At 32.8% G+C, this 23,186-nt stretch overlaps 2 protein-coding genes and 1 long non-coding RNA gene across 9 annotated transcripts; 1 reads left to right on the top strand and 2 right to left on the bottom strand.

Annotated features, from left to right (window-relative positions):
- The first annotated feature begins 9,512 nt into the window (after window positions 1–9,512).
- Window positions 9,513–11,141, top strand: LOC136222838 (uncharacterized). The gene has a single exon (XM_066010537.1). It carries the CDS (start codon window positions 9,889–9,891, stop codon window positions 10,972–10,974), a length of 1,086 nt encoding a protein of 361 aa, XP_065866609.1. The 5' UTR covers window positions 9,513–9,888; the 3' UTR covers window positions 10,975–11,141.
- A 265-nt stretch (window positions 11,142–11,406) lies between these two features.
- Window positions 11,407–12,138, bottom strand: LOC136222839 (17.6 kDa class I heat shock protein 3-like). The gene has a single exon (XM_066010538.1). The coding sequence runs from the start codon at window positions 12,034–12,036 to the stop codon at window positions 11,581–11,583; it is 456 nt and encodes a 151-aa protein (XP_065866610.1). The 5' UTR covers window positions 12,037–12,138; the 3' UTR covers window positions 11,407–11,580.
- A 936-nt stretch (window positions 12,139–13,074) lies between these two features.
- LOC136221938 (uncharacterized) lies at window positions 13,075–22,606 on the bottom strand. Of its 7 annotated transcripts, none has more exons than XR_010685403.1 (8): window positions 22,278–22,606; window positions 21,229–21,418; window positions 20,740–20,799; window positions 19,361–19,444; window positions 19,147–19,210; window positions 13,870–14,256; window positions 13,557–13,690; window positions 13,075–13,462 (listed from the first exon to the last, which is right to left on the bottom strand). It is a non-coding gene; the product is annotated as an uncharacterized lncRNA (long non-coding RNA). The 7 variants fall into 7 exon arrangements; XR_010685404.1 differs by lacking the exon at window positions 19,361–19,444 and having other exon boundaries at window positions 13,870–13,927; window positions 14,043–14,256; XR_010685402.1 differs by lacking the exon at window positions 19,361–19,444.
- Between the last annotated feature and the right edge of the window lie 580 nt (window positions 22,607–23,186).

Raw genomic sequence — 23,186 nt, 5'->3', positions numbered from 1 at the left:
ATAAATGAGCAAGTTTAAATACGGGGAAACTTGACACGAAAGTTCTCACGCAGGTTTGGTTATTATTCATAAACAATTTCGCTTATAACGATGATGGATACACGTGAGTAAGCTTGGTTCGATTTTTTTTTTTTTTAATAATAGTATTCTATGAAGTGAAAAATGCAAAACAATGTAATTTAGTGTACATTTTAGTTTTGTAGAGTTAAAAATGTGCATTCTTATAAAATTTCGAATAAACACAATTAACATTATTCTCATGACGGGAGTTCATGAATAGAATAAGATGCGGAATCATAAATATAAATAGAATTAACAAGTTGCTTGCAAGCAAACCTCGTGAACAAACTTGCGAGCAAGATTTGGAGTAACAACCTTGCAAGCAAAATATTAAGCTCGAGCTCGTTAATTTCTAACAAGTCAGGTATGAACAGACCAAAGCTCGGGTCAATTACAACACTATTTATGAATAGAATTAATAAATTACTCGAAAACAAAACTCGTAAATAAAATTGCGAACAAAATGTTGAGTTTAAACTCGATATATAATTTTCTAACGAGCTGAGCATAAACAGACTAAAACTCGGTTCGATTACAACACTATTCATAAAAAAATTACTATTTATGAATAGAATTAATAAGCTGCTTGCAAGCAAAATTCGTTAACAAACTTACGAGCAAAATATTAAGCTTGAGCTCCATAATTTTCAAAGGAACCGAACATGAGTAAGGACCAAAGCTTGCTTCCATTACAATACTATTTACATTGACTATTGTGATATTTTTCCAATCTACTAGAAGGTTGATGTTGTATTATGTGATATTACTGACATTATATTCCACAATTGAACACTAAAACAACAGTGAGAAATATAACATTATATTCCACAATTAAACATTAAGGTCCGATTTAGTACTCTATAATGATACATAATGTAAATAAAGTTGTAATTTAATGGAATAAAATAGTGATTCCATTATTATTTTATTATTATCAAAATTTATAAAAATTGATGAATTGAATTAACATTACAATATTTATGTTAACTTTTTTTATTTTGCATTGAATACTTATGTTTACTTAGTTAAACATAATCAACAAAAAACATGTAAAAGTGAAAAATATGAAAAATAAGAAAAATACGAAATCAAGAAGAAAACAAGAAAAGTGGAAAAATACGAAATGGTAAAACTATGAAAAACGCGAAAAAATTTCATAGGGCTTACATAAAAATGACATATTATATTAATTCTTCAATGATACGAATTAAAAATGATAGACTAGTGCATAAATATCTAGTAACTCAATTGTAGAGTGTCTTTAGAACATTTCCTAATTATATCTAAGACAAAAGCAACACAAGCACCAATCAACATTCTAATTAATCACTAATTGGTTAAATTTAAAAGTTCTATTGCCACATCTTTATCTCAATTCTACTTTTTGTTTTTCGTTTTCACGTTTTTATATATTTTTTCGTTTTCTTTTTACTTTCTTTTTGCGTTTTTTCTCATTTTCACCGTTTTCCATTCTTCTTGTTTTTCTCAAATTTTACCGTTTTTTCAATTTTTTTTACGTTCTTTGCATTTTTTTTCTCGTTTTCGATTTTTCGTGTTTTTTTTGTCATTAATAATAAAAATAGAAAGATTAGTTGTAATTGGAATTCATACATGTTTTTGTCATAATACACCTTACATAAATTTGCAAAGAAAAAAAAGTGATGTATTTGTGATTCCATTACGATAAAAACAATATGATACAAAATATGATAATGAGCCTTTTTTGTAATGGACATTCAATTACAATGTTTAATACAACGTACCAAACAGAGCCTAAAACCATACAAATATAGAAAATTAATGAGGTTTAATAATTGATGCGGGGCTATAAGCCACCCTTCAACTTGGTGAATGAATGATCCATCATAGCAATAGACAAATGGTGGTATGTGTTTGCCAACAACATTGCTCCCAATGCTAATTTCTGTCCCGACACTAATTCCTTGGCAATCATAAGTACTTCCACAACCCATCGACTTAAATACCTATTGACTCAAAAGTATCCAAACAAAATTGAGATGATAATCATCAGTGAACTCTTGTTTCTTCCCATCGAAGCATAAGTAGTCAAACCCTTCGCAAAATCCTTCGGAAGATCTCTGCATTGGACTCAACTCAGAACTTCATCTCTAAAAATCGGCAATCCAGTAATTGCCACCATATCCCTCAACGTGATTGCCATGGGTCCGAGGGGTAAAATTAGAGAATTGCAACGAGGCGACCCAGAATTCAAGGCCCCTTCCAAAACCGTGGTAGCCATAGATATCTCAAAAAGTGTCAAGTAGACAAGATTATATATGCCCTTTCAAGTGCCTTCAATTCGGTTAATGAGAGCATTCCAAGTTAAAAAAAAATTCATTCTTTTCCACTCAAATTAGTTCCTAGACCTTACATACACATCATAGACATCACATATACCTTCAATTTTGAATCTTTGCAACCTGAAGTACCCATACTCAAAAAATGCAAAAATCGGCACACAAACCACCCAAAAATCCAAAATCAAACAAATCCACATTCTAAGCTTTCCATTACATTCCTAAAAGCCTAAGCATCATTTTCTATAAGAAATTCGAGAGGAAAACCTATAAAATCGCAAAACCCTATTTTGGATTGCATGGCCGACTTTTCCACCATTCTTGAACCTTAAAAGTTCAAATTTTTCTTGATTAAAGCAGAGATGAAGAAGAAAGAGTGATTATCCATGCGAAGTGATTCTTGAGGAGATGAGATCTAGAAATCACGTTCTGTGTAAAGGTTTGGAGAGAAAGTGATTTTCGATTTTTGAGTGTAGTGAGACAGAGAGAAATGCGTTTAAGAAGAAGAAAAAGGGGAAGATGTGTTTTTGTTTGAGAGTTCGTTTTAGAGTAGGAGTGTTTTAAATGAAAAGTTTAGAAAGATTGGGGTCAAATTTTTAAAAATTAAAAATTAAGGGTTAGATTGTTAAAAGACTTATTTGATGTGTAAAGTTCATTTCTAATCTTTTATACATAAAATAGGGAGACAACCGTTGGTATTGGGGCTAATTTAATTTTTACATTTTTTTAGCATGGCTTATAATTTTATGTCATAGTTAAGTTTATTTAATTAATTTGGCCTTTCAACAAAATAAAAATAAAAAAATGAAAAAGAATATAAAAAAATATAAATAGAAAAAGAAAGAGTCAAAACACGTGGAAATGTGAGCAATTTTTTAGCAAATACAATCAGGGACTTCAACTGTAAAATCGGGCATCAATTCGAATATATTTTGTTTCGATTCCAATCCCGTTTAAAGTTCATGATCTTAGCTTTCAAATGACATCTTATGAGCATTAAGAAGACTCGTATTGAAGGTAGAAGACTCTGTCAAAGATCGCTGCTACTTGGAATTTCAGGAAAATTCCAGCAACTTACCATGTGTTGCTTATCATGTGCGCACTTCATGCCTTCAACCTCTTTTCTTTGGCTTCAAGCATACTTATGCCATACCCTTAACTGATGGAAGGTAATTGACATAGTGGATAAGAAAAACAATGATGGTTAAACCTAGTTTGGTTGTTCAAAAAATTATAAATAGAGCCCACTTTCTTCATTTTAAACTCCCCAACAAAAATCAATCAACAAATCAATCATGTTTCAGATCATGTTATCAATATTTAGTCTCTCAAATTCGCCCCCTTAGCTTTAATTTTATCAATCTTAGCCTACTTTTCCAAATCAAGTTCTCAAATTTTCCAACAAAACTTCCAAATTTCAAAAACTTCAACCTTCGAATTCTCTTAGTTTATTCAACCAAATCTCAATCCGTTTTTTTGCTACCCCTTAGTTTAATCATTACCAACATTGTCGAGTGATCAATTCGAGCTCTCTTAGTCTAGATTATAAAATGCACCATTGTCATTTCCTCAAAACCTTTCAAGCAATTTTGTGAAACCAAGATCCTTGAAACCACATTCTCCATTCTTAGTTTACACACTCTAAATCATATTTAGAGATTTTTTTATTGATTTTAAATCATTTAAAAAGACTCAAAAATAAGCTTTTGAATTTTTCATTCTTGAAAATTCATCAAACAACTTTTCTGGAGGTCACCTTTCTAAGAATTATTCCCAACTCATGAATCCATCATTTCGTCCTAAATGAATTTCAATCCCTTTAGCTATGGCAAATCTCGAAGTCTCAACCTTCATTTTGTAAAAATCAGCTTTCTCTAGCCTTCAAAATCATCCTTGAAGTAGTCTCCATAAAACAAAATCAAGGTTTTGGTTTTCAACCATCAAACAATTATATTCTGTTAGAGCTATTTTCAAAAAATTATTCCGAGCTCGTCACTCAACATTTTTTTTCGAAATTCCACTTCCAAACCCTTCCATTATACACGAACTTTAAATCGTAGTTTCTGTTTCACTCAAATATGATCTTTATAGCTTTCGAAATCGAGCTCCAAAGTCCCACAAAAACTAATTATTTTTCCCAAATTTAGAAATCACTATTCATATTCAATTAAATGGTAAAGTGCTGACATAGTCCATGAGCTTTTTAAGTCATTCCAAATTCGTCCAGAATTTACCCGAACGGCGCGACGATTTCCAATCCGAGTTCCACGATGTTCCTAGCTTCGCCCACGGCCACTCCGACAATGTCAACGACTTTGTTTATTTTTGTTTAATCGCGTACATATTTTTGCAATTATTTTTAATTTAATTTTTATATTTTGCATTGTTGCTTTGAATTGCTAGCTTAAAGTGATATTGCTAGTTGTAATTTTTATACTTTATTTCCCACAAGTGTAATACAACAACATTGAAAAAGATTTACAAAAATCAATAAAAAAAAGGATGGCCCGGTGCATTACGCGTCCCCACTAAGCGGGGAGTCTGGAGAAGGATCCCACCACAAGGGTGTACTGGGGGCAAGCCTTCCCCTGCCAATTTTTTTTACAAGAGATCGCTCCTAAGACTCGAACCCCTAACCTTCAGTCACACGACAACAACATTTACCGTTGCGCCATTTATAAAAATCAATAAAAATTAAAAATTTATATTTTTATGTCTTTATCGCTTTTATTTTCTGTACTCATATAAGTATAAATTGTTTTCCGATCGATTTGTCAACTAATATCGGAGATCCAAGAGAGTTGTTTTTATTTCCAGGCTTTGTAGCTCTCCTCCGATCGTTTCATTAGAAATCAGGTCATTAAACAAATTTGGAAGAGGGTGATCGAGAGTGATATGAGTTTATTGGGGATTGAAGAAAATATGGTAGTGGATAGGACATAGTGGATGGAGAGAATTTATGTCGCTGTCACGACTTGACTTCACGATTTTGTATGATGGTTCATGTTAGCCGACCCCAAATCATTTCGGAACTAAGACTTTGTTGTTGTTGTTGTAGTATTTACCACATTATCTTTTTGAGAACTAGCTTCTCTGGAATACCCACATTATTTTTACAATTTTTAACTCCACTCACGTATAAGGTTGAAAATTATGATATTTTGCCAACAGCTTAATATAATAAATGTTTTATATATAAAAATGATTAGATTATTTGTGATGATTCTTTTTTAACTATGGCTAGGGAATAATTTCTTATCTAATAATTTACACAAAGAACCTATTGAAAGAGGAAAAATATCTTAACTGTCTTGAGCCGAATTATAAGTTTTCATCTGTTCGTGGATTTTGTAAGGTTTTATTCTTTGTGATTTTTTTATTATATTTGTACTTTTTTCATCTAATAAAGATATAAGTATTTTTATAAAAAAAAGTCTTGAACCGAAATTATAAAAAAAAATGTAAAATTAAAAATGTATAAGTTTTTTTGAAATATTTGAAAACATGAAACCTTGGAGTGATTTTATTAATTTTGAACAAAAGAGTCATAATAAAACAAAAAAACGAATATAAGTAGGATTTTTTTCAAACCTGCATTATTGTTTGTAAACAATCTAGACAAATGAGGACAAAATTACAATTTAAATTTTGAATTTGAGATCTTCACTAAAATGGGCTTCAAGTATTAAATTCCATAATTGCAAACTATAATTTTGTCTTAACCACGCATTTAATAAAGGATAAAATAAATATCGAAATGGAGTTCATAAAATAAATATTAGTATGATTTTTTTTTGAATCAGTTAGTATGATTTTATAAATTTGTAAAAATGTTTTTATTATTTAAAAGTTTATAATACTTATTATGAGGTTGTTCTATTTATTACTAGTTATGCATCAATTTATCTTAACATATAAATATTAGTTTTTTTTAATTTAATAATTAAAATTAATAATACGAATTATCTAAATTAAATTTTATTATTTTATTTTTATATTTTATTTAAATAATATTTTGTATAAATAAATACAATAATAAAATTAAAATTATATATGATATTTTATATTATAATTTTTTTCAGTAAAAAATATTGTTAATTTTTTTTGGTAGGAAAGGAAAGGAAAACAAACAAAACAAAAACCTAACTCGGGATCAGTCTAGGAAGGCTGACCCCAACCCTATCCTCTAGGAGAGTAGACAACAGAAAAGAAGGAGGAACAGAAAGGGTAGAAACACCTAACATCCCCCCATGCCCAGCAGCTGTCAAGCGATCCGCCACGCGGTTTTGTGCCCTATAAATATGGGAGAAGCTAAGAGTCTCAAAGGCAGGACGAAGCCTCAAAATAGCTTTGATGAGATTCTGGCTCTTAAGACAAACAGCCTAGCTATCCGAAATCCTGTTGATTGCCTCCAAATTATCAGACTCTACCGAAAGCCTTTTAACACCCCTGCGAATGGCAAGTTTAATACCTGACAGAATACCCCAGAGCTCCGCAGAAAAGGAGGAGCCCATCCCCAAGTTATGGGTAAACCCAGCCAGCCAAGCGCCACCAGCATCCCGAAGAACTCCTCCAGCAGCAATTCTGCCATTGCTAAGGCAGGAGCCATCCGTATTCAACTTGACAACCCCTTCTCTAGGCTTTTTCTAACCAACTAAATGGACCACTTTATCCGGGGAAGGGCGAACAAGGGGCTCTCCTTCAAAGCTTTTTGTAATAACAGAGAGCTTTTTCGAGAAGTAAAACAGTAAGTCAGGAATAAGGACAGTCTTCTCAGTAAATAACTCTTCATTCCTCCATTTCCAAATTTGGTGACATATAATAGCGAAGAAAATGTCACCGTGCTCCATATTGGCCAACAAATTCCCATTGGCTCCTTCAGAGAACCAGTCAACTTCAGAATGAGCCATGAAAGAAGGAAGGGTGTGGTGAGGGAGGATCCCCTCCCAAATCTTTTTACTATTCGGGCAATCCCTCAAAGCATGGCACAAGGTTTCCACATGGCCGCTGCATCTACTACAGGCACCAGACTCAGCCAAGTGCCTTCTGTGCCTATCCGCATTCGTGAGGAGCCTGTCTTTGACTCCCAGCCACAGGAAACTTCTAATGCGATAAGGGATTTTGAGGGCCCAAATGGACTTCCAAATTTCCAAAGGAGGATCAGCCCTATTAGGGGTAAAAGCTTCATAGGCCGATTTACAAGAATAAGTACCATTATTAGTCAAGGCCCAGCAGTGTCTGTCCTTATCCTCCTCTTGATTGCTAATCTTCACTCCTCTAATGTTAAGGAGGGTCTCCAGGCTAAAGAAAGAGTCGAACTTAGACCAGATCCAGTCTCCCTCCGAGTCCACCACATCAGCAACCTTCCAGGAAAGGAAATCACACGGCGGAGGGGCGCTACAAACGTCAATCAGCGGTTTATCACCAATCCAGGTGTCATACCAGAAACTGATGGATATTTTCTTTTACAAATATTGTTAATAATATATATATATATATATATATATATATATATATATATTCTTTTACTAATATCATTCTGCGTATAAAGTATTTAAAACAATGATTATTTTGTCAAAATAAAATAAGTATAGCCTCTACCCAAACATTAAGGGGGCGTTTGGTTCATAGTCTTTAGAAATGAGAATTAGAATGAGAATGAGAGGGTTTCATTCCATTTGTTCTTGTTTATTTAAAAAAAAAACACATCCCCTTAACCCATTTTAGATTATGAATTTACCACACTTTAGGTTAAGCCCATTACCCCAGGCCCTGTAGGGAATTGGATTCTTTTTCCCACAGAAAACACGTTTCCCACAGAAAATACGTTTCCAATCCTTCAAACGCGATCCATGAATTTGTTATCCTCCAATATCCGACCGCCTCTTCTCCGTTCTCCGGCCGCCTCTCACGTCGGCACGGGTAAGTTAAAACCTCTTTCATTAAAAAAAAACCAATATTACAACTTTGATTCAATTTCTTTGCAAATTGTGATTAAAAATGGGTGTAAAATTCTGGCTTCCATTTTTATTATGGAGCTTCGAAAATATTTTTTTGTGTTTGTTTTGTTGTTTGATTTTTTAAGGCATTTTCTTATGACCAATAATCTTTGGAAACTATTTGATGATGTTTGTAGGGTGAATTTATTTTTGGATTTGAGTTTTGATGATTTTTGTTAATGGTTAATTTATGATATTCTCTGTTAGGTGGCATGAGTTTTTATTTCTGCTTCTATAATTGATGTGTATCCATTTGATTCCCTATTTGAACCAAACATCCACAAAGGGAATAGGGTGGAATTGCATTCTCTTTCCTAAACATATCCAAACACATAGGGGAATTAATGCTTATTCCTTTCCTTTAGTTTCACTTTCTTGAGTCATTTTCCCTTACTCCTTGTGAACCAAACACCTCGTAAATGTTACAAATAATTCAATTAGTCAATTTTTAAATAAAAAATGTCATTGCAAAAATGTTGTTTATCTTTGTAAAAATATCTTTAACGTTTACAACTGGAGCAATTTTATCCCTAATATTTATAATGGTATAATTTTAGTAGCATTGACGGTGAAGAACAGTTTTACCTCTAACATTTTAAATTTAAGAAATAATTCATTAAACTCTCTTCTCAATCATGAATCTTATTATTTACACTTCACATTTACGTCATTTTATGAGATCACAAACATATGATAAGACATGAAAAAAATTTGAACTTCTTAAAAAAAATACTGTATTTTTATACGAGTTGGAAAAAAAATTCAAATATTTTACCGAATTTAAAAATATAAATCTCTACTTCTATTATTAAATTACAAAAAAAATATACAATCTTTTATGAACGGAATAAAAAATAATATATTAAACAATGTTTGAAATAATCAAATTTTCCAACATTACATATAATATTATTAACGCGTTATATAAAATTGCTACTAACGTTATCAATTTTTTTTTCCACCTTATTCCTCTAATATATTGCTAACTAATTTCTCTCATCAAACCAAAAAAATATAGGTCCAATGAAAAAACCAAAAAAAAAAAGGTAAGAAAAGCAAAATATTTATTGCCCATTAAAAAAATTTCCATGGCCTAAATGTTTAAACGATCCTTTTCAAAAAAGAAAAAATGTTTAAACGGCCATATTTGCGTTGCCAGCTAAATTACTAACCAACCACAAACTCAAATCTTCTCCCAATTTCCAATATTACCCTTTCTTATTCCTTGCTATAATGAGTAAATGCAGGGGCAAATAAAGAATAGTAACGTCTTCTCTTCTCTTCTCTGTCACCTCCGGCCTAGTTGCCCCAAATCCAGCCAAATTTTGGCGGAATTTTCGCTTAATTTTCTTTCTTCGAATTCAAAATCTTGAATCATTTCAATTTCTTTATTATAAATAGGATTGGATAGGTCTTCACTTCGCTATCTGCTCGCTGTTTTCCAGTTCCTAAACAAAAAGGAAATAAATTTGAATTTGGGGTTCTAGGGTTTCATCTCTGAAATCTCCGACATGAAAGCTTCTTTGAAGTTCCGTGATGATCAAAAGCCGCTCGTTAGAGCTAAAGTCCCATTGAGCATACTGGGTATGCCTTTCCAGTCAGGGATTGTGGCCGGCGAGTCCAAAGAGCTCAGTCTCAATCTCTCTACTTTCTTTGAATCAGGACCCGCCATCAAGCTCGCTTACCGTCCCAATGATTCCTGGAATCCTTTCTCTCTTGTTATCAAGACTGGTACCGGACCTTTTGGTTCGCCCTCGTCCAGCTCTATGCTGATGAGTGCCGAGTTTAATTTGGTTGGGAAGGGAAACCCTAGCTTCATGCTCCATTTTAAGCCTAGGTTTGGGGATTTCTCGATTAAGAAATCGCAGTCGTCTTCGGCTTTTGAGAAGAGTGGGAATGTGATTGTTGGGTCGTTGGGGGATAGCATCGATGAAGGATCAATTGAGGTGGTGGATTCTCCGGTAATGAACGGCCACAGTTTCGCTGGAATCAATGGATTTTCGGGGAAAAAAATTTCAGGCGTTCCGCAACCAACTGCTAGGGCGATTGTTGGTGCATTCTCTGGTGTGGAAGTTGCGGCAAGCACGCAATTGCCGGTCAGGAATCACGCTGTGATGAATTTCCGGTGGGGTGTTAGGGTTCCTGCAGAAATTAAGGGTGGGATTGGGGCTGATTCAGCTGCTACTTTCAATTTGAGAAAGATCCCATTTCTGGTTATGAACAAGATAGGGATTGAACATGTGGATGATTCGAAATCGAAACAAAAATCCTCTACCCTGCCGAAGCTGGGGGACTCAGCAGGAAATACCACCGATATCGCAGAGACTTGTTTTGCTGTTAAGCGTCAATTAGAGGTTTTGCAATCTGAGAATGGGCTACTGAAGAAAGCAGTTGATGATCTCAGGCAGGAAATTGCAGCAGGCAATTTTAGTTTCCCGGCACAGGATTTCAATTCAGGGAGGTATTCTGAGAGAAATGGAGCTAAAAATGTTATTGGTAGTAGAAATGAGAGAAGAGGACATGACAAGAAATCAGAAGGAGATGTGAATGAGGAGTTGAAGAAAGCACTAAAGGGAGCTTCCAATGTTGGTGCTTGAATTTGTTGATATGACTATATACATATAGAAATTATGCTAAGTGGTTTTAGCTCATCTGTTTAGCAGGTTTTTCCTCTCAATTACTGCTTTAAGTTTTGTAAGATTTTCCTAGAATATGTTTTATATTGATGTAGTTAAGTAATAAATATCATAGTTCAACTTTATCATTTTGATGCAGTTATATATTTTGATTCTTAGAATAGCATAGTGAATGCATTTGATGAAATCAAGATCTTAGAACTAGCTGAATCAAATCCTATAAACCAGTATATTTGATTCTTGATACATAGCTATTTCATGCTGTGAGACCTCTGAATTTGCTTAAATGGGTGGCAATTTTGAGATATACTATCAAAATTGAATTCATATTCGTGTTAGAAATTGCGAACTGCGATCCCTAAATTTGATGCAACCAGTGTAGCTTGTGTAGTCTGATTGAAAAAGATAGAACTTTTTATTCACTGAGGTTTCAAAACTCTTACAGACACATAGATTGATTACAGGATGAACTTAGACTAGTTACATTCACACAGATGAGATTTTATTCCGATAGAGATTGTGCTTTGAAACAGAGGGCTCTGTTTTGTTCTGTCGCCGTCCTTTTGGTTAGCCAGAGATCTCAATAGACTTGATCTCAGGCTTCTTTTCTGGTTCTTTAGGAACAGTGACAGTAAGAACACCATTCTCCATAGCAGCCTTAACTTGATCCATTTTAGCATTCTCAGGCAACCTGAACCTCCTTACAAAATTTCCACTTCTCCTCTCAATCCTGTGCCATTTATCATTCTTCTCCTCTTGTTCTTTGCTCCTCTCCCCGCTGATCTGCAGGATTCTGCCTTCCTCCACTTCCACTTTCACCTCTTCTTTCTTAACCCCTGGAAGATCAGCTTTGAAAATGTGGGACTCTGGTGTCTCTTTCCAGTCGATTTTCGTATTAACGAAAGCTGAGGTTTCACTTATTGAGGAAGGTGCATTCAGAGATGAGATGATGCCTTCAAATGGATCAAATAGATTGGTTCTGTTCCTGCCGAAGAAGCTTGGAACTAGTGATGATGATGCCATTTTTCAAATGAAAATGCTGGATGGAAGTGTTGTAGGAGATGATGAATGTATAGATTGATTTGTTTTGGTTTGCTGTAATTTGCAGTTGAAAATAGAAGCGTCAAGGGAGGTATATATAGTTAAGTGGAAAAGGATTCTAGGAAAAAGAATAGAAGTTTCTGGTACTTTCTTGGCCCATCCATAGTTAAGAAAAGAAAACTTATGAATAATTAATGACCTCTTCTTGTTTTTTCTCGAACCTTCTCAGCCCCTACAAATCTACAATAATGACGCATTAATGTGCATTTCTCATTAGTTTAAACTAGAAATTGAACCGTTGTGCGGGTCCTAAATATATTTCTAAAAAGTTATATTGACGACCATTTTTCTTTTCCTTTGCTCATTTTCTTTTCAAGCTTCCGCCACCGTCACCGCCTCGCCTCCTTCTTTTGTTCAGGTTCTCTTAGAGAAGGAAGGAGGAAGTTTGTCTTCCTTCTTCCTCCTCCCATTTATGTTTTATTTTTTGTTTTTTTAGCTTCAGTTTTATCTTTTCTTTCTAGTTTGAAGTCTATATACTTTCTCGAATCTCTTTTCCGTCAGATCTACACCTGTTAGCTATACTTTTATCGTTTATTCTTTTTTCGGTCTTAGCAAGAGCGGAAAAGATTCATCTTATCCGCAGATCTATAGATCTGCGTGGTTGCAAAAAAAGAAAAGACTGAGATCCGAATGTCCGGAAGAGGCTAGATGATGAAGAATGGATTACAACTGTTTTTCAATGGGATTTGACTTCCGAGAAGTATATGATTTCTATTTTGTTGTATTTGTACCCTTTGTGGTTTTTTATTGCTCTTTGTAGTCTTTTTCTTGCTCTTTGTAGTCTATTTTCTTCCCTTTGTGGATCTTATACTGGTTATAGCCTCTATGAGTGGGAAGTTTTATTGTGCTATATTTGTACTTTATGATTCTATGGAATGAAATATGACACTTTTATCAAAAAAAAAAAAAAAAAAAAGTTATATTGACAATTTGAATAATGTAAATCACCTTTGTAGTGGCTCAGGAATATTAATGGCTTTAAAGTAAACATCTATCATAGCAAATTTAGTGAGAAAAGCTCCGGCTTCTCCAATCTACGCTCTCTGTACTTCTCTTACTCCGATCTACTCTTCACGGGTTAATATACATATTTATCTTCGTATTTTCTCGAAAAAACAGATATACCCTTATATAAAAAAAACTCACAAAATTCTCCATAAATTTTCCACAAACTTGCATATATACCCTAATCTAACAGACTTGGGATTTAGCACAAACTGCGTTCCACATCATTCTCATAAACATCACCCTCTCATATATTCTTAACCCATCTTCTTTCCTTCCATTGTCCACTCATTCTTCTCCCTTAATCATATCTATAATCCCCTCATTGGAGTTCAGCTTTCAGCTTTCAAATAAAATTAAGATTGCAATTAGAATTAGAATAAAAAAAAACAAGAGCAACTGATGCAATAGGAATCAAAATGAAGGAGAAGAAGTACCTTTCTTAAAGGAAGGACTGGGAAGAATTGACATCGAGTCCAGATTGGGTGAGATAAGTTTGATTATCTTCTACAAATTGAGCTGCCGATATTCCTCTTCTTTCCATTGTCGTTGAAGAAGACGCCATTTTCTTCTGAATCAAAGACGAAGAGAGAACATGAACAGGAACACGGAGACACAAGTATTTGATAATCCAGTGATCAAATAACTCAATTGGAGCTTTCCCTTAGTTATTAAGGTCATATTCCACTCAAATACATGAACTAACAATGTAAAAACTGAAACAACGTGAAGTTGAAGTACTGTAACTACCTGAAGATCCCTCTGATGCGCAAGAAGTTTCATCTCGACTAATTTATATTACTGAAGTCTGCAGCCACATCAAATAAAATAAAATTTAGATTGCAATTAGAATTGGAATAGAAAAAACAAGAGCAATTGATAAAATAGGAATCAAATTGAAGTAGAAGAAGTAAGTTTCTTGCAGGAAGGAAAGGGAAGAATTGACATCGAGTCCAGATTGGGTGAGATAGGTTTGAACATCTTGTACAAATTGAGCTGTCGGTATTCCTCTTCTCTCCATTGTCGTTGAAGCAGACGCTATTTTCTTCTGAATCAAAGACGAAGAGAAAACAGGAACACGGAGAGGGATTTTATTGCTCGGAGCTTTTGCTTGCTAGTTATAGTCTGGGAAGACTTCTGCTGCAACAAAGGAGGGGATTAGAAACACCGTGGATGCTGTAGATATGAGTAAGGGGGGGAAGAATGAGTTGACAATGGAAGGAAAGAAGATGGGTTCAAAAATATCTGAGATGGTGATGTTTATGGGAATGATTTCTAACGCCGTTTTGCCAAATAAAAAGGTCTATTAGATTAGGGTATAATTGCAGGTTTGTGGAAAATTGAAGGATAATTTTGTGTGTTTATTTGATGCAAGGGCATATCTGTTTATCCGTGATAATACAAGGGCAAATATGTGTATTAACCCACTCTTCACTATCACTTCTATTTCATCTCTCACCCCTTTTTGGATCTAATGCTTCTTAGTTTAGATGGGGAGAGGATGGTTACTACAACACAAGTTAGATATAATTTAGGCCATTTTCTATTTAATGAGGAGCATTATCATTTCTGACTAGATATGACGAAATTCTAGAAGGTAGTAGATCGTGTGGAGGGGAAAGGATAATCTCTTCTTCATTTTCATGAGTATGTTTGCTTGTATTGGATTTAATACATCATTTGCCTCTTAAACTTGTTTAAAAAGGTTGCAATTTGTATAAAATGTTCATATAGTCATTCCAATTTGCGTAAAATGTAATCAATTAATCACCTGGTTGCAAAAAAAAAAAAGCAAGTTGTATACGAAAGATATATTGCACGCACCGTAAAATGTTATTACATAATTCAGATAATGGATTAAAAGATAGTAAAAAGAAAGTTTTGACTTGCTCAAATGTAAAATTTATATTCTCTAATATTAGAACCGAATACCCCGACCTTGGTTGTTTTACTTTTCTAAGGTGCGTGCAACACACCTTCCGCATATAACTTATTTTTTTGCAACCGAGTGATTAATATGTAACTTATTATTTTTGCAATCGAGTGATTAATTGATTACATTTAAAGGGGCTATTTGAACATTTTATGCAAGTTGATGGGGCTATCGAGGTACTTTGAAAGTTCAGGGGCCAATCAAACTTTTTGGACAAATTCAGGAGGCAAATGATGTATTAAGCCCTTTTATTGTTCCGGATTCAATACATCCGTACAACCATTATAGGTTTGTACATATTCTTCCGGTTTATTCTCAGAATCTCCTTTTTTCACCTACTGATAAAGCCCAAAAAGCTTCGAAAATTCCCTACCAGCTCAAGGATATGGATTTAGATGTGATTTGTCTCCTTACAGATTCTATATTTGGTGTTGTTACCTTTTATGTTAAATCTGATGCAAGGACAAAATAATCTTCTAGCATCATTCACATTTTGCGAACTTTTCCTTGCATTTGTTGCTTTAATCTTTTGCCTCACTCATGAATGGTGGTTTATTCGAGGATTCAAGACGAGGTAAAACTATTTCTCGCGGGTGAATATCTTTTCAAGTTTTCCATCCTTAATAATCTTAACATGCAATTAACAGGAATTTGGAAACTCCAATTAATGATCATTCCTCGAAAAAGACTGATGCTGGTAGAAACAATGATTTAGACTTTAATATTGTACACATTGCTACTTTACCAAAGTTACAAAAAAATCCGTTACAGAGGAAATATGAAAGAACAGAAAGAAAAAGCTAATAAAGAACAAGAGTGTATTTTCATTAATGCTCCCTTTTCTTATTATAGACGGCGAGATGATTGGCGTTAGCCTAATAGAAAGGGACGTAAATAAAAAATATTTGATGTTCATTTTTGGAAAGTGCTCGTTATGCTTATGTGCGAGCTCTATCCGTTAAAGAAGCATCATGACATGCAGTGTTAATAGAAAAGTTCAAGAGCAGTCTCGAGGAGATGATGAACATGCTCCCAAAAAGAAGTATTGCAAGTTCCATAAAAAAGTAAAGACATTCTACGGAAGAATGCAACCATATTTTAATAGGAAAGTTGAACGTCTCTTATCCAAAAGACAACTACTCGGCCAAAACATGCGCAAAGTGTTGAGACACATCAAAATCCAAAAAATCAGAATCTAATCCCAAGGAACCAAATGTCCTCGGTATCAAGGTGAAATAAATATCATCCAATAATTTCTCGCTCAAGGGAATCCCCCGGACAAGATAGCAAATAGGTTACAAAGAAATACTCTTTCTTAAATTCATAGTTAGTTATTTCTTTTATTTAATTAACATTTCACTTCAAATTTCATCCATCTACTGTTATATTCATTGTGAACATTTTCATGAATCAATAAAATTTCCGTGTATGTTTCCATGTTATTTCTCTTGAATAAATCTTGATATAGAGAATCAGTAAGCTATTACAAAATTCTGAAATTTCATAATTAAAAGAAGATCCAAAAAGAACATTATTATTATAGCATTATAGAAAGTAACAAATTAAGGAAGAAAAAGTTTGACAAATTAAAGAAAAATACTCAAGGGGAAAAACCATAACATAGTAAAAGATAAAAAAAAAATGACAAATTGGGAAAAAACAAAATTGAATTTATTATAAATTTATTTTCAAAAATTAGATATGATGCAATGGTGTTTGATGATTTAGGAAACCATATTAGATTTTAAGATTTAGTTTTCTTATATCTGTTTACTTTTCAAAACTAAGGCCACCTGGATTAGTGAGAATCCGTTCGAATTTTCTTTGATTAGTCCATATAGATGTTTTGTTGGCCTATATATGGACGTTTATTGGCCTATAGGCGATCTAATAAGCGCTCAAAATCGTGAATCCATCCTGATTTTCTTTGATTAGTCCATATATACGCAAGGGCGGATATAAAGGGGACCCGAGGGAACCCGGCCCCTTCAGCAACTGGAACCACCATGACCAGGGGTAATTCCGGACCTCTATCTCCAAGAAGTTTTATTGGAGTACTGAATTAGCACCCCAAAATGGACACCATCTCTAAATCTAAAATTCTAATTTTTCTTTTGCTTGTTAGGCTCTTTCTAAAATCCAAAATTCTAATTTTTTTTTGCTTGTTAGGCTCTTTCTAAATCCAAAGTTACAATTTTTTTTAGTCTGTTAGGTTATTCCTTAAATCCAAATTTCTAAATTTTTTTGGCCTATTAATTAGGTCCTCCCTAAATCTGATTTTTTCCATTAGATACAATTTTTTTTACATGTTAAGAATGTAACTTAATTTTCTTACATTGGTACTTAAAAAATTGATTATTGACCACTCACATTATAATATGTATATATATACAAGAGAAATTTTTATGAATAAGTTCGATTTAGCAAATTTTTTTTTTTTACACATGCACGTGTAAAATCGATCCTCCCAACCGACCAATCTTGTATTCCCTGCTGTAGACGTTTTGTTGGCTTATAGGCGACTTTTAACCATCTGAGTTTCACCTAAATATCAATTTATACAAATTATAAATTGATATGGTTTGAAAATAGTAAGGTAAAATATTGGTATTTCAAATAAAAAAGATTAGAACCTAACAGCAGTATGTATAACAGCAGCACGTGTAGGACCAATCTTCCTAAATGTCTTATATAGACACATAATCTTCCATCAAGATTATGTGTTTCTTTAATGGAGTCTTACCTTCAAATTTTTGTTCTTCTTGATTTATTATTTGGCTTTGGCGATTCAAAAGTAAGAATTTTTTACATTCGAAGTTTTTTCCTTTGAACTGTTTTGATGCTACATGGAATTTAGTCTAATTTCTGCATTTATGTATGTGGTTAGTCTTTTTAGTTTTGCAGGAGAAATTAATTGTTGTGATGTCAAAATTGTTTATGAGGTTTATGAAAATTTTAAATTTTTTCTTTTGATGAACTTCTCAATTTGTACTGTGGTATTGGTTACATTATTTTGAAATTAACTGTTTTTAACACATTCTCTACGTTCAACTAAAATAAAACTATAATTTTTACCCAAATTAAAATACACAATTACAACATCTATACTATTTGTTTCATTGAAGCTGCAAATGATTTTTAATACCAACTAGCATCAACACCCGTGCAATGCACGGATTACATGATTAACTAATTTTTTTCTACGAAGTAAATCATATTTTTAAATGTTGTATATTAATTTTAATTAAATAATCAAATTAAAAATATTATTAGTCAAATTAACACAATATTGATAAAAAGAAAGTATATTTATATGTAATAACAAAATAGTAGATTTAAAATTGAATGGGGAGTCATCACATTTCCTTACAAAATTTCTCTTTATTAGCCTTGTACACGAATCTTTAGATATGTATGAAAATGTTAACTCAATGTGAAATCCATAAACAAATGAGCTAAATTATACAGGGAATAAATGAGCTAAATTATACCGGGAATAAGACAAAGAAAAGTTTGAATAATGAGTTTTGTTTTAGTTAACACAGTTTTTGAATAAAAATTTGTTCATTGGTATCACACTACCTATATTATTTAGTTGTACACCAAAGACTCAAACTTTTTTATAGCTGTTTTCATGAATTCTTTCTCGTTTTCAGTTCCTCAACCATTGTCATCGGTGTTTCTCTCTTCTTCGTTCTTCGTTGGTTCTAAACCTTTGTTTAGAACCAATACCTATATTAATGACACAGAATTGTATACCAAAATCACTTCAGATAACTTAAGAAATTTGTTTGAGTCATATTTTCACTCAATGGAATTGATAACCCAGTTCAGTAGACTTTATTTTTGATATATTAAACTAAAATGTAATATGTTAGATTGTGAACCGATTAATCAATCTACAATTTAAAATATAAGCAAGCATAATGTGACATTTGTGTAAGTAAGCATTCTCATAGATGATAATAAAAGCTCTAATGAACCTGTTTTGAAGAAGGGGATAAAATAAAAATTGGTCTGAAACACAGGGTACAGAAAAAGTATTGCAAATGAAATAATTATCAACCAAAACAAACCTCAGCAATTGATATTACCTTCAAACTCCATTTCCTCTAATCCAAGTACCATCAACACTTCATCCAAATTGATGGAGCAACACTGTAAAAAGAAAAGAAAAAAAAAATAGTCTCAAAACCCCAAATGCACAAAAATCAGCAAAATAAAATTGAAAACTCACCACAATTAAGTTGAGTAAGGAATATAAAGTATTAGGAAACAGAATTACAGTTTTTATGTAAAGTTACTCGCCAAATCAAGGAGGGATGGCAACGTGTAATGCCGTGAAGATATCATGTGAGGATGAGCAGGGCCGGTCCTGACAATTTAGGGGTCCTAGGCAAAACAAGTAGTAAGGGGCCTTTTAATATAAAATTTACTAATTGATTTTGGGTTAAGGTATAAAAATATCCCTAACGTTTTGGATCACGAGCAATTTTACTCCTAATATCTAAAATAGTGCAATTTTACCCTTAACGTTGGAAGCCAAGAGCAATTTTACCCCTAACATTAATAAATTGGGGTAATTTGATAAATATTTCATCAAACTGTCTTCTCGATCATGAATCTTGTCATCTACACTTCACACATGCGTCATTTTATCAGTAACAAATCACAAACATATGTTGGGATGTAAGAAAAAAATAAAAAAATATACTGTCTTTTGTACGAATTGGACAAAAAAATTTAAAAAATTCACCGAATTTTTAAATATTAGTCTTCAGTTCTATTATTAAATTATAAAACACATGAAATCTTTTTTAGAACGAATTGATATGCAATTGGTGCAAAATGAGAGACAAAAACATATGTGTTTTATAATTGTGTGTGAAATTGACCTAAATTATTAATGTTAGGGGTAAATTTGCTCTTGGCTACCAACGTTATGGGTAAATTTGCACCATTTTAGACGTTAGGGGTAAAATTGCTCCTCACTCAAAATGTTATGAGTAATTCTTCACCTTAACCCATTAATTTTTATTCATATCATTGTATAGATTAATTTTTAATTTTCAAAACTTAATCAAGGTAATAAAATGAATTATTTTTTAATTTTTAAATTTAATCAAATTAAAAATAGTTATTCTAAAATGAGGTAATAAAATAAAATTTGTCTTCTTACTCTTGACTACCCATAACATTTATATATTAAAAATACATCAAAATAATATCAAAAATAACGACAAAGTTGAGAATTGAACCCAATTCCTCTTTAGTGAAAAGACAATACATTACCGTTGTGCTAATTTGAATTTATGTATAATATTTAAAACATATGCAATTTATTTACAAACCTAAATTTTTTTTTGGACCCCCTTCCGGCCTTGGGCCCTAGGCCGGCGCACCCCGGGCCTATGCCCAGGGCCGGCCCTGAGGATGAGAAGGACCAAAAGAATTCAAAGATGTGGTTGTTGATCTTGCAATCAATAATAGTTTAGAATCTTATATCACAGATTCTCAATGTAATCTAGAAGCTTAGGGATGAATCAATTGGAACAAATTCATGCCATGATACTTAGTTGAGATTAACGCAAACACTGGTTCCAAATTTTCTACACATCTGTTTTCTGTTGCAGATTTGGAAATGACACAGACAATGGAAAATACTCTGATATCTGAAAAACACTGACCTTACCAATATGTCAAAGAAAGAGGCCATTTTCCAACTTCCATAATAGGATGCAGTAATCCTGCAAAATGCATGAGATATTTCACACGCATAGCAGAAAGCCAGACAGCACAACAGAGTATACCATAATGCTATGCTGAACATGAACTCATAATAATTTATTCATTTAAACGACTGAGGTAAAAATTATCAATCACTGTCAGGAAACAAAAACTTATAGCCCCACTTCAACTCTTCAAATCAACCAAAGTCTACAGTTATAACAATGATAAGAAAAGATGCAACAAACAAAAAGGATAATTATACAAATGTTATTAAAATCTCAAAATAATGTACCAAAAGAAAAACAAAAGACCATTTAATTCTTGGGTTTCAAGCATTAACCTTTTTAATTAATTTACTACTAAGATACCTCTCTAACAAACTTGAGATTTCATATTTGGATTTATCAACATATTTCTTCTGAAATTGAATCTCATATAGTTCATACCATCTAGTGTTGTTGATCCCTTCAATTAGTCCACACTTTATTGTTCCTTATGCAGAGATTTCATGTTACCTTCTTCAAGTGAAAGTTGAATTGATCTTTCTTCAAACTCAACTGCATGTCTACTAAAGTTGAATTGAGGAAAGTTAAGTGAACGAAAGAGATTCATAGCTGAAGAATAAGACATTAAAACCTAAAAAGGCAAACAGAAATCAGAAATTAGCAGACATCGAAAAGGGGAATTGGAACTTCACATTCAAAGGCAAACATAAATTTTAGTATAAATTAGCACATTAGATTGTATCTGCAATTTAAAAAGAATACTCATCATCTGTAGATCTAAGAATCGATTCAACCTCAACAAAACAATCCTCTCTACATAGTTTTTGAGTAAAAGAAACATCCAATACACCAACAACAAAAACATCAGTAACCTAACAAAAATATGTCAGACTAAAAACCAATCTTGAGTTGTTGCTTGTTGAAAAACCTTATTAAAACCGAATTAGGCATGAACTTTCCTAACCAAATTGAAATTGGTCCATGAATTTTTCTCCTTCCTGTTAGTAACCGAATATTTTGAATAGAAAAATAGTTAATTTCCTTCAAAACAATTCCTTGAAAACAATAAAAGTAAGATAGAAACAAACAATATAGGTGAAATCCCAAACAATTACAAAATATTAATCAAATTGCAAAATGATGAATTAAGAAGAGAGAGTGAACAAACCCAATATCTAGAAGACTAAAGATTTTACATGTTAAGAAAAGACGCACCAGATTAAGTTTCTATTGATAAATTAATTTATCCTGAAACTTAAATAATCTTAATTCTCCATCTACAATTCATTTTAACTCCTAATTTCATCATGAGATGGAACTAATCAGTTAACGGAAAAAGAAAAAAAAAATCCCGATGATCAAACTCTACTATGGAATGTCTAAAAATAAGATATTCAAACAAACAATCAGACGAACTAAATTAGACAATGCCAGTTAATCTAAATTCAATAAATAATAAAATCAAGAGCAAATTAGGACACAAATCAAACCTTCAACTGAAGAGACAATCCCTCCCCCAGATCGATGCATGCAAGGTAACCGTCACCTGGCTTACTCCGTGTTGACAATGACGAAGAAGAAAATCTGAACCTTTAGAAAACACAGATAGAGAACAATTGTGAAAATTGAAGCGATCAAAGTTCAAAACGCAATTGAGGAAGATGAAACAATCTGAGTTCAAAAATAAGCAAAAAGCAACTGTATGAAGAAGATGAAGCGATGGTATAAAGGATCAACTGAGAAATTACAGAATGGGATTAGGTATTCTGAATAGATACAAAATGGGTAGATTGAGAACGTGGATAGTTTTCTTGGGAAAAGTTTGTGACCATCTATAAGCAAAGCTACGGAGAAAACTTGTAAAGAAAAAACAACTTTAAAATTTTAAAAATTTGACACATCAGCCACAGATAATTCTAGAGATGACACGTCAGCATTTATGACTAAAGAATTAGTATATAGTATAGATTAAAACATCTAAACCTTCAAAATCCCAATTAACACTAATTTACTTTATGTATGATCATATTAGACATTTCTTCCATATTCCTTAAGTATGATCATTCATTCACACATATTCAAAAGAAATCACTTGCAAAACTGTAAAATTTATCTCCAACACAACACAAATAATTGTGTAGTCTGATTGAAAAAGATAAGATTTTTTATTCACTCAGATTACAACCTTTTACAGACATGATTACTGGATGAACTTAGACTAGTTACATTCACACATAAGATTTTATTCTTGAACAGAGGCACTGTTTTCTTCTCTTCTTCCTTTTGGTTAGCCAGAAATCTGAATAGACTTGATCTCAGGCTTCTTTTGAGGCTCTTTAGGAACAGTAACAGTAAGAACACCATTCTCCATAGTAGCCTTAATTTGATCCATTTTAGTA

Source organism: Euphorbia lathyris, chromosome 3 (genome assembly GCF_963576675.1).
Source record: "Euphorbia lathyris chromosome 3, ddEupLath1.1, whole genome shotgun sequence".
Classification (NCBI taxonomy): domain Eukaryota; kingdom Viridiplantae; phylum Streptophyta; class Magnoliopsida; order Malpighiales; family Euphorbiaceae; genus Euphorbia; species Euphorbia lathyris.
The sequence above is the reverse complement of the archived record's forward strand: the minus strand, read 5'-3'. Positions and strand labels throughout refer to the sequence as shown.

What these genes read in the sequence shown, in the direction of transcription:
- LOC136222838 (XM_066010537.1), top strand. Translation starts at nt 9,889, where the DNA reads ATGAAAGCTTCTTTGAAGTTCCGTGATGATCAAAAGCCGCTCGTTAGA.
- LOC136222839 (XM_066010538.1), bottom strand. Translation starts at nt 12,036, where the DNA reads ATGGCATCATCATCACTAGTTCCAAGCTTCTTCGGCAGGAACAGAACC.